Source organism: Ochotona princeps, chromosome 5, assembly GCF_030435755.1.
Source record: "Ochotona princeps isolate mOchPri1 chromosome 5, mOchPri1.hap1, whole genome shotgun sequence".
Lineage (NCBI taxonomy): Eukaryota > Metazoa > Chordata > Mammalia > Lagomorpha > Ochotonidae > Ochotona > Ochotona princeps.
In genome coordinates this window covers 61,420,795-61,435,790 of record NC_080836.1, presented here as the reverse complement: position 1 = coordinate 61,435,790, position 14,996 = coordinate 61,420,795, and the positions used below count along the sequence as shown (strand labels likewise).

The window sequence follows — 14,996 nt, the reverse complement described above, 5'->3', positions numbered from 1 at the left end:
TTACTCTTTGTTGTTGGTTTTGGAAACAGAAGCTAAAGATCAGTACCAAGCTATCAAACAGACTTGTGCATAACTCGTCTGTCACAAAGAATCCATGCTGATGCTGGCCGCTTAACCCTCAGTTTCCAATGGTTTTTACCTCATCGTTTAATTTTCTTTTCACAGTTACGTTAGTCCATTCAGTCTGCTTTAAGTGTAAAATGCTGCCAGCTAGGTATCTGATCAATGACAGACAGTTGTGTCTCACTGTTTTGGAAGCTGGAAAGCCCACAACTAACTTCTGGTAGATTTAGTGTCGAGGGCCTGCTTCCTGTTCAAAAGCGGCACATCTCAGGCATCACAAGATGGAAGGGATACGCTGGCACTATCGACAGTCACTTCGCCATGATGGTGTACCATCCCTTTAGGCAAATTCAGCTGAGCTTCCTCACAGAATATTGCCAAGAACGCTATGTCAGTCTAGGTAAACTAGACAAGCCCTACAGTCCATTCTTTGCATTTGAGAAGTCAGTCTTATGACAAAAAATTGTCTTACGACAATTTTGCAGCACTTTGAGAGCTTTAGCCAGTAATAGTGTCTAGGTAATGAGATGGTTTTCAGATTCCAAGCTGAGAGGAAGGAATGAATGGAAAATGAATTCCACTGTCTTCCAAAGTGGTTCCACTTAGTGCCAACCCACCTCTATTTTTATCTGATATAATAGTAAAGAGATAACTTACAAATTATCGTTTGGGTTTTGCATACATTTCAATATTAGCTTTTTTTTTTAAAGATTTATTATTATTGGAAAGCCTGATATACAGAGAGGAGGAGAGACAGAGAGGAAGATCCTCCATCCGATGTTTCACTCCCCAAGTGAGCCGCAATGGGCCAGTGCTGTGCCGATCCGATGCCGGGAACCAGGAACCTCTTCCAGGTCTCCCACGCAGGTGCAGGGTCCCAAAGCCTTGGGCCGTCCTCCACTGCTTTCCCAGGCCACAAGCAGGGAGCTGGATGGGAAGTGGAGCTACCGGGATTAGAACCGGAGCCCATATGGGATCCCGGGGGCTTTCAAGGTGAAGACTTTACCTAATAGGCCACGCGGCCGGGCCCACAATATTAGCTTTTAAAAACATTTTGCTCTTTAAAAATTAAAAGTATCAAATTATAATGTTTGTTGCCGAACATTCCACACAGAAAAAATAGGCTTTGAATGTATTATCTATCCATTATCCAGTTTCATTTTCTGGAAAATATATCTTCATGCTCCTCCAGATTTATTCCTTATTTATGCATGTATTTTAATGACTTCCTATTTTTTATTGTTAAATTTATTACTGTTTAAATACTTGGTAGATAAAGCACCCCTCCCTCCCTCCCTCTGCTCCTCTTAAGTTCTATATCCTTGTCATTAGATTAAAACAAATCCCACTGTTGCTTTAACAGCATATCTGAAAAAAACCTCTGTCCCTACTCTCCCCAAACAAGGACATTTCAAAGTTCATTTAAAGATTTTTGAAAAAACGTTAATTTCATTAAAGATTTTTTTCATTAATTTCAAAATTTTCTGTATCCAAATAAACTTACCTTTAGAATATAACTTTCCCTGTAAATTTTATGAAGTATCTTCATTGGTTAATATAAAGTATGTTATTTGTCCCACTGTTTCCTGATTTTTTGTAGCTCATTCAAATCAAGATCTGAATGAAGTCTACATACTTTTGGTTGATATGATCAAAACCCTCCTTAATTCCTTGAATTTAGGGGTTACCTCCCTTTGCTGTATTTCTGGCAGTTTTTTCATTGCAGATTGTCTTAGGCAATTTTCCACATTTTTGTGTGTGTGTGCCTGTGTGTTTGAAATAAATGGAGAGGGCCTGGCCACACGGCCTAGCAGGTAAAGTCCTCGCCTTGAACGCTGGGATCCCCTAAAGGCGCCAGTTCTAATCCCGGCAGCTCCACTTCCCATCCAGCTCCCTGCTTGTGGCCTGGGAAAGCGGTAGAGGACGGCCCAAAGCCTTGGGACCCTGCATCTGTATGGGAGGCCTGAAAGTAGTTCCTAGTTCTTGGCTTAGGATCGGTGCAGCACTGGCCGTTGGAGTCACTTGGGGAGTGAATCATTGGACAAAAGATCTTCTTCTCTGTCTTTCCTCCTCTGTATATCTGACTTTGTGATAAAAATAAATAAAAATCTTTCAAAAAATTAAAAAAAAAAGAAGAGAAGGCCTGAAAGATTTCCCGTGTATTGATTCACTCCTGAGTGGCTGCAGTGGCTGGGGCTGAGGTAGGCCAAAGCCATTGGCCAGAAATTTCAAGATTCCCCTGGGGAACAGCTAAGACAGACCCAAGTTCTTGCAGTGTCATCTGCTTCCCTGGGGGTGTTAGCAGATGGGTGGAATCCAGATGGGCTAGGACTCAGAGCCAGGTACTTGTGATATGACGTGTGGGCACCTCAGCCGTTATCTGAACAGTGGGATTAAATACTTACCCCTGCTTTTTTAATACATGACTACATGATGTACTTTACTTATCAATAGGCTAATCATGGCACAAATATGGAGTCAGCGATTTTCCCAACTAAGTCATCGAGTTAAAACGTTAGAACTCAGGAAACCAGTTTCTTGGACCAAGAGGTCGAGTCTGGGCCTCGTAGCCGAGAAATCAAAGCAGCACTAAAAAACTAGAAAACAATGAAAAATCACCAGTGCACTTTTGCTAATTTATAATTTATTTGCATGTTTTAATTTCTTAAAAGTGTATACTTTTCAGTATTTCTTGTATATTTATACCAGATAATAAATTTGTGGATGCAGAACAGCTTGTTTTGTAATTTCCAAGCAGTTGTTCTTTTTCAATGAAATAACAAAGGCAAATGAGGTTGTGATTCTTGAGCAATATTTAAGGGAGAAATGATATTTTCTCTGAGTATTAAAATATCTGTTTATTCTTCACTGCCCTCTATTGGTGCCTGATGTTGTTTCTGTTGAAAATCATACAGAAGCCTGTCAGAAGGACTTCGACATGGGGAAAAAAGCTGGAAGCTATAGAAGTTCTAAGAACTTTTTGAAGGAGTAAGTGGTACTGTGATAGATAAAGCTGCATAACATTTAATAATGCCACACTGTATCTATGTTACCATAGCATTTATGATAGTCTCAATGATTACCATGATTAACACTATCAGCTATACTTTTTAAGACGTAACAGTGAAATCATAACTGCTAGTTACTAATTCTTTAATACTAGTATTTAACTAAATACATCTCTAGTTATTATATACACTGACAAGTAATTTGCTAGGTCACAAACAGATTAACTTTTCAAAATCTTTGATTTAGGTTATAGGCCTTCCGAAGTGGCATTCAATCGTTGAGTTCTCTGGTCACTGTGTTTTTGAGATGAATTGCCAAGGCATGAATAAAATCACTGTAGTTACCCTCCAAACAGTGTTGTCAGTCCTTTAACAAAAGACTGTTCCAAGTTTAAAAAACAAACACAAACGCCAGCCTCGCACATTATTAAATCTTCCCAAAAAGAAACTAAAGGTCATTTAAGAAATATAAATGGTTGGGTTTAGGGACTAGTAAAGATAAACCTAATTTTATTAAAAATAAAATGATTTTCCTGCTTTATACTTTCATAACTCAAAAGGATGACATTTTACAAATTTTCTTTTAGTAGTGGTTTGAACTGAAAGATACTTACAATGGATGCATGGGGCTTTTTGCTGGTGAATTGCCTTAGTTAGCCAGGGTCTTACCATTTGCTAATATAAATACACAGTAATACCTTGCATTTCCTTTCTAATTTCATAAATTCTGACACCCAACACCTATTCATTCTTCTAAAAAATATTTTATCTTCTCCAGCAAAATGCTTCACATCGCAGCTGTTTAATGCAGAGTAGTTCTCCCCTTAGTGGTCGACATGGGTGTTAATGCAGACTTCTAAAGCAGCTACTAGGTAAATGCACTCATGTGAGTCAGTGACTAGTCAATGAGTCCAGTACGACACGTGGGCTGTTAGTGAACTGGAACTTTGAAGGCTGATGGCCAGCTCTGAAAGCAGTATGAGAATCTAAGTGCAAATCCATTGTTAAACAAAAAATGACTCAAGCCAGAAATCACTGATGCCTTCATTCATGATCAATAGCACACTCAGCTTGGTAGGCAGAGTTTTATTTATCTTACTGCAAATAGCTTTATTCATGCAGAAAGCGTATTTTCACCTTAAGAATTTTCTCTTTAAGAATAAAGTACAGATATCATAATAATTTAAAAGGCATGCTTGTTTACTTTTGGTGCTATTTCTAGCATGGAGTGAATGTATGTAATTTGGCATGTTTTTGTGTGGCAGACTTAGAAATTGAGCCTAAATACTGCACCAAAGTTCTTAAAATATTTGCAAAAAATGCTATCTTCCCTTCATTAAAAACTGCTACACTAGCAAACATCTTTGTAAAGGTTTCACAGGACAAAATGTATTTTTCAAGAGGACTACTTGAAGGAAATTTTTTGAGCAATGTCAGAAAGCAATACATTTGCAAAAGAAAATTCTGTAAAACAAGTTACACAAAACAACCATTTTTTAAAAAAATCTTAACCATATGCTATTGAAGAAAAAAGTTTGGGCAATTAGGATAGGCAAACATCAATGCCCAAAACATGAATGCAAACTATTTTTATACAGCCATATACTCCAAGAGTGGGTCAAATTCTTCATTTAAAACATGTATTTCAAAGGCAGAGTTGCAGGGTGAGACAGGAATCCCTCATGTGCTGGTTCCCTCCTCAGATGGCCACAATGGTGGGGGCTGGGTCACGACTAGGCAGAAGTCAGGAGTTGGGAGCTGCTTCCCATGTGTGTGCAGTGGCCTAAACATGTGGGCTGCCCTCTGCTGCTTTCTCAGGGCATTAGCAGGGAGCTGGATTGGAAGTGGAGCAGTTGGGGCAACCAGTACCCATACTGAATGCTGGAATTGCAGCTGGTAGCTTAACCATTATGCTACAATGTCCTCTGGTCTGCCAAAATTGGTACTGTGTTACCCAAGTTTAGTTGCACAGAAAACTGGCATTGCTTGTCAAATGGCACATTTTACCTCCTGTTCCTTAGAGGGATGCCACAGCAACAATGCAGCCCCTTAACCTAAAGCTCTCAGCAGTTCTGAAAGACCCTTCCACATTCTAGGCGGCAGAAGACGGTCTTCTGATAAGTCAGTCCATAAAGCATTACTCACTGTGAGTCCTGGGTTGGGGGTTGGGGAGGTGGGGGTCCTGGCTTTAGAGTGCATACCATACAACTTAGCAAGCTAAGGATAGTTCTTTGTTTTTTTTTTTTTTTTTTAAAGATTTTATTATTATTGGAAAGCCGGATGTACAGAGAGGAGGAGAGACAGAGGGGAAGATCTTCCATCCGATGTTTGACTCCCCAAGTGGGCCGCAATGGGCCAGTGCTGTGCCGATCCGATGCCGGGAACCTGGAACCTCTTCCAGGTCTCCCATGTGGGTGTAGGGTCCCAAAGCTTTGGGCCGTCCTCGACTGCTTTCCCAGGCCACAAGCAGGGAGCTGGATGGGAAGTGGAGCTGCCGGGATTAGAACTGGCGCCCATATGGGATCCCGGGGCTTTCAAGGCGAGGACTTTAACCACTAGGCCATGTGGCCGGGCCCAACAGGATAGTTCTTACCCACTATGGGCCTTAACTACTAAGTGTGGGAAACATGATTGATGCTGCTACCTATAAATGTTATAACCTAGTGACTCAGTAACGTAACAATTACAGAATGGGAGAATAAGAAACCCTATCTTAACACTGCATGTGAATGCTCAAGTCGAGCATAATGGTACACCTGTGCACCTAGACAGACTTCCTTAGGCCTTCTATTTTGAGATTCTTACAGAAACAAGCTATTTTAAAGAGTTTTCAGGCTTTAAAAATGTGGTAACGAAAGGTTTTATCAATTTTAACTCAATTTTGGTGTGTGAGGTCAGAAGTGGTGTCTGTTCTGTGTGCCTGTATGACAAAGCAGAATCCTGGATGAGGAGGTAAGAATGTATACTAGACAAAAACATGGGAGAGAACAGAAAGAATTAAGAATAAATGTCTATTTTTTGCATAAAAGTAGCTGTTAAATAATCCTTATGGGGAAAAACAGTAATATAGAGTATAATGATACCTTAAAAAACAAAACAAACTGTTTCAAACACAATAAAGCATAATCCTACTCAGTTCTTGGAAAAATCAATTTTTTATTCACTGATCTTTGTTGAAGTGGGATTTTTATCATTCCAAACACCCTGAATCATAATGAAACAACTACATTTGACTCACAATTGTGTTAAGATTTTCTCTGGAGTCTGAATAATGCAGAAACGAAGTCCCCTTCCTAGATGGACATACTTGATTTGCTTATAAAAATAACTTGTTATGCAATATTAATCTGATAAAAGTAGCCTCTGACAGAAAAATAGTGGAATAATCCCTCTCATCATGAGCTACACTGAAATTTGTAAAATTTTTCAAAACTGAATACTAGAAATTATTTTTAATTCATAGTGCTGGTCCAATGTAAATAAGATACAGGTCAAAGCACGAAGTCTGGATAGAAAAAATGTAAATATGAGATGCTACACAAAAACCAACTGTTGTACGGGGAACATTTATGAAAGCATGTGCGGAAGATAATGAACAAATAGCTTTAAAATAGAGACTCTGATATTTGTGACACTTGATAATGCCCAGTTAATTGCCCAGTTAATCGCTATACATTTACCTCTAATGAAACAGCAATCATTTATACAGCTGATGCTGCAATGAAATTACCAATTTGAACCTTTATAAATGAATGCAAAACAATGTAGAATCGCTTCATTTAATACTGCATGAAATCAGGGTATCTGTTTATTTTGTACAATGTGAGCATTTTAAAAATAAAAAGTAGTCAGAATTTTCACAACAGGTGACTGAAAATCAAGTTACTTCTTTTTAGGCCAGGCACAATACTTCCAGTGAAAAAAGTTCACTTTGTATTTCTTAGATATGTGCGTAGACAATAGCAGAGAAGGCTTGTGGTAGAACCAGGAACCCAAAACATCATTTTCAGAGTCAGCAACCTATGACTAATGGATTAAATTTGGCCTTGGGCCCATTTTTATATGGCCCTAAGAAAAATTTTTACAATGTATGAAAGTCTGTTTTAAAAAATAAAACAACAAAAAGAATATGCAACAAAGAACAGTCTTCAAAGTCTAAAATATTTATAATCTGGCCCTTTCCAGAAAACATTCGCAAACCATTTCTACCAGTGTTGTACAGCTCTCAGTGTAGTTACACACCATTGGATCCACCGTGAATGTATTAACATTCTATCTTCTGAGCAGTGCTTATTTTTTCTTTATCTTCAAAGTTCATCCTATAGTACCAAAGTGATCAAAAGAAAGGTAGCATGAGTTTATAATGTTAGAAATGTAACATTAATATAAAAAGCTGACTTTTTTCCTCTTTAAAAATAACCATCAGTACTTTATGGATCACCACGAGATACGCGTTGCATAACCATAATCATGGAAAAGGAATTACTCCTACTTCCAAGCTCCCTGCAGGAGATGGTGTCAGCTGCAGTTTTACAGACTGTGAAATTTCTACTTGGTATTTCTTTCGGTTATGCAACTTTGGTTTAAGATAAGTTTTATTCCAAATATTGAATACTGAAGTCACAAATTTTAAGTACACTGAGAAAGCAGTCATTACATCAGTAAAACATGAAACCAAGACAACAGATTCATAATCTTCTTGCCTATCTTAGATTTGGATAAAAAAACATACTTGAAGCCTGCAGGCAGCACAGTTTACTGGACTCTAATACAGATATGGGTTATGGCTAAATCAGTATGCTAATCTAGGTCTATAAAACTAGACTGAGGTTATTGTGAAAGGAGACAAAGTAAAAATGACAAGTGTCTGACAGATTTTTAAAATACATACTCAGTATAAAAGGGCTTCTGAATTAGAGCTTTTAGTTTTAAGGAGCTTCCATATTACTTTACTAACTCTTATACTTTACATTCTGACTGAGTATATAAGTTTCCCCCCCACCCCTTTTCTCATTTTTACCAGCACTTCTTAACTCTCAGATTTCCTTGACTAGTGATACTGGCATTTTTCATGTACCTGTTAGTCACTGAGAAATGACTATTTGGAGCTACTGTTACCTACATCCATATTCTACAGCTCAGTAGTCGAGTCCCCTCTCTTTTGAATATTAGTTTCTTATCAGATGTATAGCTTGCAAATATTGTTTCTTCATTCTGTTTCCTTCATTGCACAAGATGAGATGCTCTATTTTTGCTCTTGTTTCCAGCACTTCTGAGGTCTCAGGCCCAAATCCTTGTCTGTTCCAATGCTCTAAGAGTGATTTCTAAAGTGGTTTCATGGTTTCAGGTCTCATTGTTAGGTTTGTAATTCATTTCAAGTTGACTTTTGTTTACAGTGAAAGACAGCAGGATAACTATATTCTTATGCACGTGGCTGTCTCTTTTTCCCAGGAACACTTAAATCCTCTCCAGTGTGGGCTCGCAGTACCTTTATAGAAATTCAGCTGGCTTGTGGATGTGTGCTTTTGATTCAATTCCATTAGTTTTTTCTTTTTTCAATGCCAGGACACGCTGATACTATTAGCGATGGGAGGGAGTCACGGCTTTGTAATATAGTTGGAAGTCAGGTAGTGTACTACTTTTCGCTTTTTTCTTTTTGTTCAAGATTGCTTTATTTGGGGATTCTGTGTATTCATACGAATTTTAAGATTTTTTTCTTAATTCACTGGAAAAAAGTCACAGCATTTTGATAAGGAACTCACTGACTCTCTAGGTTGCTTTGGATAGTATGGATATTTTAACTATCTTAAATACTTCACAGGCAGAGTGACAGTGCTTCCAACCACTGGGTCACTCTCCCAGTGGCCAGGGTGAAGCCAGCAGCACAGAACTCCATCCCAATCTCCTTTGTGGATGTAAGATGACCTGGGTCACTTTCTACTGCCTGCCTAGAATCATTAGCAATGAGCTGAATCAGCAGTAGAGCAGCCAGGACTTGAACTGGCCCTCACTGCAAGCAGGGGCGTATTTAACCTACAATGCCACGCGGTGCTGGCCCCCAATACTGATTCTTAAAATATATGAGCATGGGCTGTCCTATCATTTCTTTGTGTTTTCTTTGATCTTTTTCAATGTTTCACAGTTTAAGTTAAAACTGTTCCTAGTTATTTCTACTTTTGTAGTTACTGGAAGTAGGATTGCATTACTTTTCATTTTACCACTGGTGTACAGCAATGCGCTAACTCTTGTATACTGACTGCGCATGGTGCAATTGTGAATTTACTACAAAACCATGTCAGTTGTAAAGAGTAGCAGCCTTTTTGCTTTCCAATTTGGATCATCCCTTTCCTTTGACTAAATGTTCTGGCTAGGCCTTCAAGTACTATACTGAATAAAAATGAACATGCTTGTGGAGTTCCAGATATGGAGAGAAAGTCGGGAGCTTTCCCCCCACTCAGTATTTGAGCTGTTGCTTTGCTATGAATGGCTTATTAGGCTGACATACAATCCTTCCATAACTAAGCTGTTTAGAGCTTTAATAATAAGAGTGCTTTTATCAAATGCTTTTTTTTGCATCCAGTGATAATCTTAGTTTCTGCTCTATTCTGTTGTTGTACATATGAAAGTTAATTGACTTACGTGTCTGAACTATCCTTATACTCCCCTCTTTGCGGTGTGTCCCAACTGCTAATAATAAAGTCTGATAGGATGTTAGGTTCAATTTCCTAGGATGTTGTTGAGGATTCTGAGTCTAGACACTGACTTGCAGCTTTTTTGTTGTGTCTGTTGGTTTTAGAAATGGTCTCAGAATGTATATGGAAAAATTCTCTCTTATTCTGTTTTGTAGAAATTATACAGGGCAACTGGTACTGGCTCTTACGTAAACGTTTGGTGGAATGCAGCCGTGAAGTCACAGCTTATTTTTCATGGAAAACATTACTGAGTCAATCTCAGTATTATTTATATTTAAAAAAATTATGAAAAATAATTTCCATTTGCTAGTTCATTCCCCAAGTGAATGCAAAAGCTAGGGCTGGGCAGGGCCAAAGCCAAGAGCCTCATCTTGATCCCTCCTATGTGCAGGGGATTTTCTGGGCACATTAGCAAGAAGCTGGATAGGAGCTACAGTAACGAGAATCAACTGGTGCTCAAGTGCGGCGCCGGCACTGCATGCAGAGGCATTTTATGGACAAACCACATTTTGTTTCTTTAGTCAATGGACATGAGTTTATTAGTGATGCTATGAACATTTGTAACCAAGCTTTTGTATGGACCAAAAATACTTAGAAACTATTTTTAAGTGATTATAAGTTTTTCAGTATTTAGGGGTTGCATTTTGATTATTATGTTTCCCAAAGTAGGCGTTTCCAACTATGCTAATGTCTTTTGAACTTCATTTTACCTCTTCATTGATAGGTGTAATTTACATTAAGAATAAATTTTAGTAACTTTTGCAAGTCAGCTCCAGGCTTAGTCCTTACCTTATCTCGCTTCCCTTGATTTTGGAGCATTTCCAGTTTTCCATCTATTAAGTCAGCAATTGCTTTTGCATCTCTAGAAGGTATTTGTTCTTCCAAAATATTCCTCTGAAAGGAGAAAGACTCATTATTTTACCCCAAAGTGGTAGTCTCACCTAAACTTGACTGAAGATGCTTAAAATTTCTCTTGTTCTGAAACTGCTTGAAATTTCAAGGAAGTAATGCTGTAAAAAGTTAATGACCCTGAAATAATTACTATTAGTAGGGATAAGGTAGCATAAAAAATTCTTTCAGAAAAATGTATCAACTGATTCCAAAAGCCTAACATGAGGAAAAACGTCTGTGGAGGACTAAAATGATTGTAAGTTAAATACAACTCCAAACTACAATAATGCAATACAATCCATATTCCCTAGTTTTTATCTGCCCACAGTAAGAAGGTGGCTGAAAAGCAGAATAAGCAAGCCAACAGATTCAAGTGTGCTTATTTTATGCCTCAACTTACCTATTATCCTTGGTGCAATCCCCAATTCACAACTGGGGACTATGCTTTTATTTGTGTAACTTCCTACCTTGGTTTGTGTTTCAGTTGACTGTAGTCATTATTTTGGTTTGTCCATAAAAAAAAATTTTAGTTTTGAAAAGGAAAAGTACTAATCCACACAAGATGGATGAATTAAAGCCAGTCAGAAAAGGCACAGATAGTATGATTCTGTCTGTATGAAATGGCCAAAATAGACTAATGTAAGGAAACACAAAACAGATTAGTGGTGCGGGAAGTGTGAGGTGATAGCTGTTGCTAACAGCTGCTTTTTGGCTTACGGGAAACAGATGGAAATGATAGCACAACCTTGAATATACTAACATTTGAATATGGGAAATTTATGTGAAATATAAACTTCTGATCACCACACCTACTTTTTAGTTTGGAGAGGGACATTTAGTTCTTACATTTGTTCTCTGGACCCCTCCTGATACACAGCACCATTTTTTCCAATAGCCCTTTCAATGGCCTGGTTACCTTGGTGACTACTCACTATGTGAATCCTTCTCTAATATCACTCCACCTGAATATGATCTACAGCCTGACCTCTTGATTGTTTTGAGAACAGACAGCTACTGTTTCCACAGAAAGGTTCAAGTTCTCATATAACCGCTCATTCACACACTATGTTCTACGTGCCTCAGGCTCATCTTAACAGACAGCATCTTGTCAAAACAAAAGCCTCCACTAAAAAAAGATTTATGCCAATTCCAGATTTCTGAAATTTATAACCTAATTTATTAGCTGTATTTTATAACTACCATTTAATAGTGAATACTGCTTGTTACAGTTCATTTTTCTCTAAAGCAAGCTCATTACTTTGAAGTGTAAAGGATTTTTTCATAGAAACTCAAAGTAGTATTCTGGGCAGCAGCATGAATTGCAGGGTATTCCCAGTGACTTCAAGTAGTTACTGTAAACTTCTGAAATATCACTGGTCTTATTGTTTTTTGTTCAACAAACCATATCAACATTAAATTAATAACTGTCAGCTTATCCTAAGCACAGAACTATCTAGGATGACCACTCCATTCTGCGTTTATCATTTGCGTTTTGCTCATCATCTTTAACTATTACCTATTATGCATACATTGTTTTTCAACCATCTACAGTAAATTCTGAAGTAACCACAGATCATACTACAGTAGTAAAACACTCTAATCATTGGTTTAAATTGTAATTTCCAAGTCTACTTCTGCGTAGAAAATGATTGACATGGAAAGGTTTTCTCATTCTTAAGATGCAATACTGATCTAGTACCTTTTTATTTTTTTTTTTACAAACTGAGTTTAAGAAATTGAGACAATTCTCTGAAATACCAAAAATCTTGATGAAATCTATTTTTAGGTATTTTTTAAAATACCAGAATTCCACTATCTAGTCTCTTCTTTAACTTGGCATTACAGCAAAAGTCAGGGGCACTTGCAGTTTGCAATTACACTGGCTACAAGTGGCAGCTTGTATATCTTTGATCAGACGTAGGCTATGCTGGTAGAATTCACACAGTCAGTGGTACCCAAAAGTATGATAACCAAGGAACTCTAACTTTGGTCTGGTAATTAGATCACCAGTAACTATTGTTACAACTAAACCTTCAGGTACAGAGGTTATTCCAAAAGTATTTTAAAAAGTACTCCACTTTGTTCCTTTCAAGGAAAAATTTATGGGAAATACAGAAATTCATAGGAAAGAATAACCTGAATTCTACCCGAGATATTTACTGGTAACAGATTCTTTCTCTAGCAGTGTTACTATTGACAAGTATGAGAATTTCAAATCAAATGAGATCACATCAATTGTGAGGTAGAAAAAGCTGATCAGGTGGTATATACGTGGATAAAAAAACGCTTGTTTCAGATAATACGCAGTAAGACAAAGGGAAAGAAATGATGAACAATTTTCCTTTGAGAAGTGAAGGTGCGGAAAGCCTTGTACATACCTTTTTTCTGTCATAGAGATACAGTTTCACAGTTGGGTAAGCTTTGATGTTAGCTTTTTGGCATGTATGCCCATAAGCCTGGCAGTCTACCTTGCCAGCTTTCACTTTTCCTTTAATTAACTGAAAAAAGAAAATAATTTATTTTCTCATTGGCATAAACAATTTTGGCAATGACTAAGCAGTATGATTTTAAATATTTTCCATTGTTTATATTCACCATAAAGGTCTGTCATCTTAAATCTTAGGTTTTCCTCTCCTGATTCAAAAAGTCCTCTAGCCCTTTAGGCTATTAACACCAGCCCTTCTTGATAAATTCCTCATTTGTTGCAGAACACTGAGAAGTTGTATCCTGAACTTCCTCAGCTTCTTCCTTCCCACACCTTGCCTGGAACATAATGCATGGCCTGTTTTTGTTTCCATCGTCCATCCATCCCCAACCTCTCTGCATTGAGGGAGCAGTGTCTGGGGGAAGGCTCACTATGCCACTAACCTGTCTCAGGGTATACATACATAATCAGAAAAGGATTCCTGGAATGATTCCTTCTAGTAACCACGTTGCTTGTTTCATTGTATGCTTTCCTCACTTCATCACCATCTATTTTTTGTGCTCCTCTGTACTGAAGCGGCCCTATAATGATCAGTGATTTCTATCTGACCAAGCTGAATGAGTACTTCTCAATGTTGGAGCCATGTGGGGAAGTGAAATCAGATCCAAGACCTCTCTGCCTCTCCCTCAAGCTGTAACTCTTTCAAATGACTAAATCTTCATCATTTATGCTTTTCCACATTTGTGGTAATGCAGTGTTTTTTTGTATTTATTTTGATTTGAGAGGCATATTTATAGAGAGGAGAGATTTTTCCATCTGCTGGCTCTCTTTCTAAAGGGCCCCAACAGCTGGACCCGAAACAATCTGAAATCAGGAGCCATAAGCCAGAAGCCCCTTTCTAGTCTCGTGGGTTTAAGGGCCTAACGACTTGGGCCTCTTCCCCAGTCCATAAGCAGAAAGCTGGATCTGAAGTGGAGCAGCCAGGACTAGAACTGTTGGCCTAAATGGGAGGCTGATACTGCAGGTGTAGGGTTAGCTTGCTGAGTAACCATGGGATGGCCCCATAAATGAATCTTAAAAAAAAAAAAGCGAATAAAATTAATCCTTTTTCCTTTAAGACAGGACAAGAGTAGATTTACCAGTTTAGCTTAGAAAGTAGGGGCATCCTAAATTTCATTTATCACAATCTAACATTAAAACCTGTTTCTGGTATCTTTCCTCCCTTCAAATCTATTACTGTTGCCTAATACTGGATTCTCCTTACTATCTCTCATTTCAGTAAAATTGTGTTGCTACCTCTAATTTGTGTGAAGACCTCGAGGAAGCTGTAGGCATAAGCAAGTACATGGTCTCTCACTTGTACTCTTATACTGAAGTGCAGAAAAATCCACAGGTGTTACTTAATATTTTAATATTTTTCTTTATGTTCAATTACACATGAAAATGTACTGTATTATTTCCAATGCTCTAAATCTTTATTAGCCCTTGTCCAGAGTACTAGTGTGATTTAACTTGTAATATCCTGCTTACCCAGTAACTCTTACAATGCTCACACAGATGATACTCTGGAGGTAGCATACACAGTGTGGGGTAACGGAATAAACTTCTTTACTGATAATCTAGCTTTAGTTTTTAGTACTCCCCTTCTAGTTACACTCTGGCTATACTAGACTAACAGTGGAGATCCCTCAGCATGTCCTAGGCTTTCAAGCCTCTATTCTGCTCTTTCCTGTTAGAGGTGCTAATTGGCACTAGGGCCTGGGCATTCTTAAATGTGTCATCAGTACTAACTATTCTGACTCCTCCTGGTGTGAATCTGACATAAAGTCCATCTTTTACGCTCATTCTAAGTTCCCACAACCAATTATACTGTTACATATCTTCATTTTTCCACTAGATGAAAATTTCATCCATGTT

The 14,996-nt window shown here is 38.0% G+C and overlaps 1 protein-coding gene across 1 annotated transcript in view; it reads right to left on the bottom strand.

Annotated features, from left to right (window-relative positions):
• Window positions 1-7,320: 7,320 nt before the first annotated feature.
• Window positions 7,321-14,996, bottom strand: part of DNAJC10 (DnaJ heat shock protein family (Hsp40) member C10) — a 42,825-nt gene continuing 35,149 nt past the window's right edge. Inside the window, exons 20-22 of the mRNA XM_058664697.1 lie at window positions 13,033-13,152; window positions 10,553-10,657; window positions 7,321-7,390 (exon numbers count right to left, since the gene is read on the bottom strand). Coding sequence (XP_058520680.1) covers window positions 7,379-7,390; window positions 10,553-10,657; window positions 13,033-13,152 — 237 coding nt within the window. The 3' untranslated portion in view covers window positions 7,321-7,378. The remainder of the gene's footprint in view (window positions 7,391-10,552; window positions 10,658-13,032; window positions 13,153-14,996) is intronic.